Raw genomic sequence first — 719 nt, 5'->3', positions numbered from 1 at the left:
CTCTGCGTGTTGTAGAGGCGGTCGGACTGCAGGGACACAGGTGTGGATAGACGTTGTAGCATTTGCACGGGTGAAGGCATGATGGGACGCGGCGAGTGCCTTTTGCGCGTACGCGTCGGTGTGGTGTTCAGCCTGAGGCAGTACGCTTGTTGCTACTCATTACGGGGTGGTTGGTTTGCTTGTTGTGACGCTGTTCTAGGTGAAGGCGTGCCGGAACTTGTGTTGTAGCATTTGGACGCATGAAGGTGTCGGGGAGGTTGAGCGTGCGTTGGATGTGCGGCTGGGTGGGTGGTTCAGCCCAAGGGAGTACGTTTGGTAGGGGGGATGAGAATGCGCAGACTGCTGCTTGTCGTTGAGGTGTTTGAGGTCCAGGGAGCTGGGCACGTATTTGTGGTGCGTCGTGTGCGCGCGTCGAGGCGTCGTGTGAATGTCTTTCGCATGCAGATGTGGTCGTGTACAGGAGCCGCAGAAAGCGGGTTTTGCTGTGGCGATTGCCGTCGCCATTGCTCTGCGTGTTGTAGAGGCGGTCGGACTGCAGGGACGCAGGTGTGGATAGACGTTGTAGCATTTGCACGGGTGAAGCCATCATGAGACGCGGTGAGTGCCTTTCGCGCGTACGCGTTGTTGTGGTGTTCAGCCTGAGGCAGTACGCTTGTTGCTACTCATTACTGGGTGGTTGGTTTGCTTGTTGTGACGCTGTTCTAGGTGAGGGCGTGCCG

The 719-nt window shown here is 57.6% G+C and overlaps 1 protein-coding gene across 1 annotated transcript in view; it reads left to right on the top strand.

Annotated features, from left to right (window-relative positions):
• Positions 1-78: 78 nt before the first annotated feature.
• The window catches only part of EMH_0099060 (uncharacterized protein), a gene marked incomplete at both ends in the record, with an annotated part of 1,151 nt that continues 510 nt past the window's right edge, over positions 79-719 (top strand). The window contains 3 exons of the mRNA XM_013494093.1: positions 79-108; positions 200-306; positions 445-546. Coding sequence (XP_013349547.1) covers positions 79-108; positions 200-306; positions 445-546 — 239 coding nt within the window. The remainder of the gene's footprint in view (positions 109-199; positions 307-444; positions 547-719) is intronic.

The sequence above is a fragment of the Eimeria mitis genome, genomic scaffold, assembly GCF_000499745.2.
Source record: "Eimeria mitis Houghton genomic scaffold, Emh_scaff10308, whole genome shotgun sequence".
Taxonomy (NCBI): Eukaryota; Apicomplexa; class Conoidasida; order Eucoccidiorida; family Eimeriidae; genus Eimeria; species Eimeria mitis.
The sequence above is the reverse complement of the archived record's forward strand: the minus strand, read 5'-3'. Positions and strand labels throughout refer to the sequence as shown.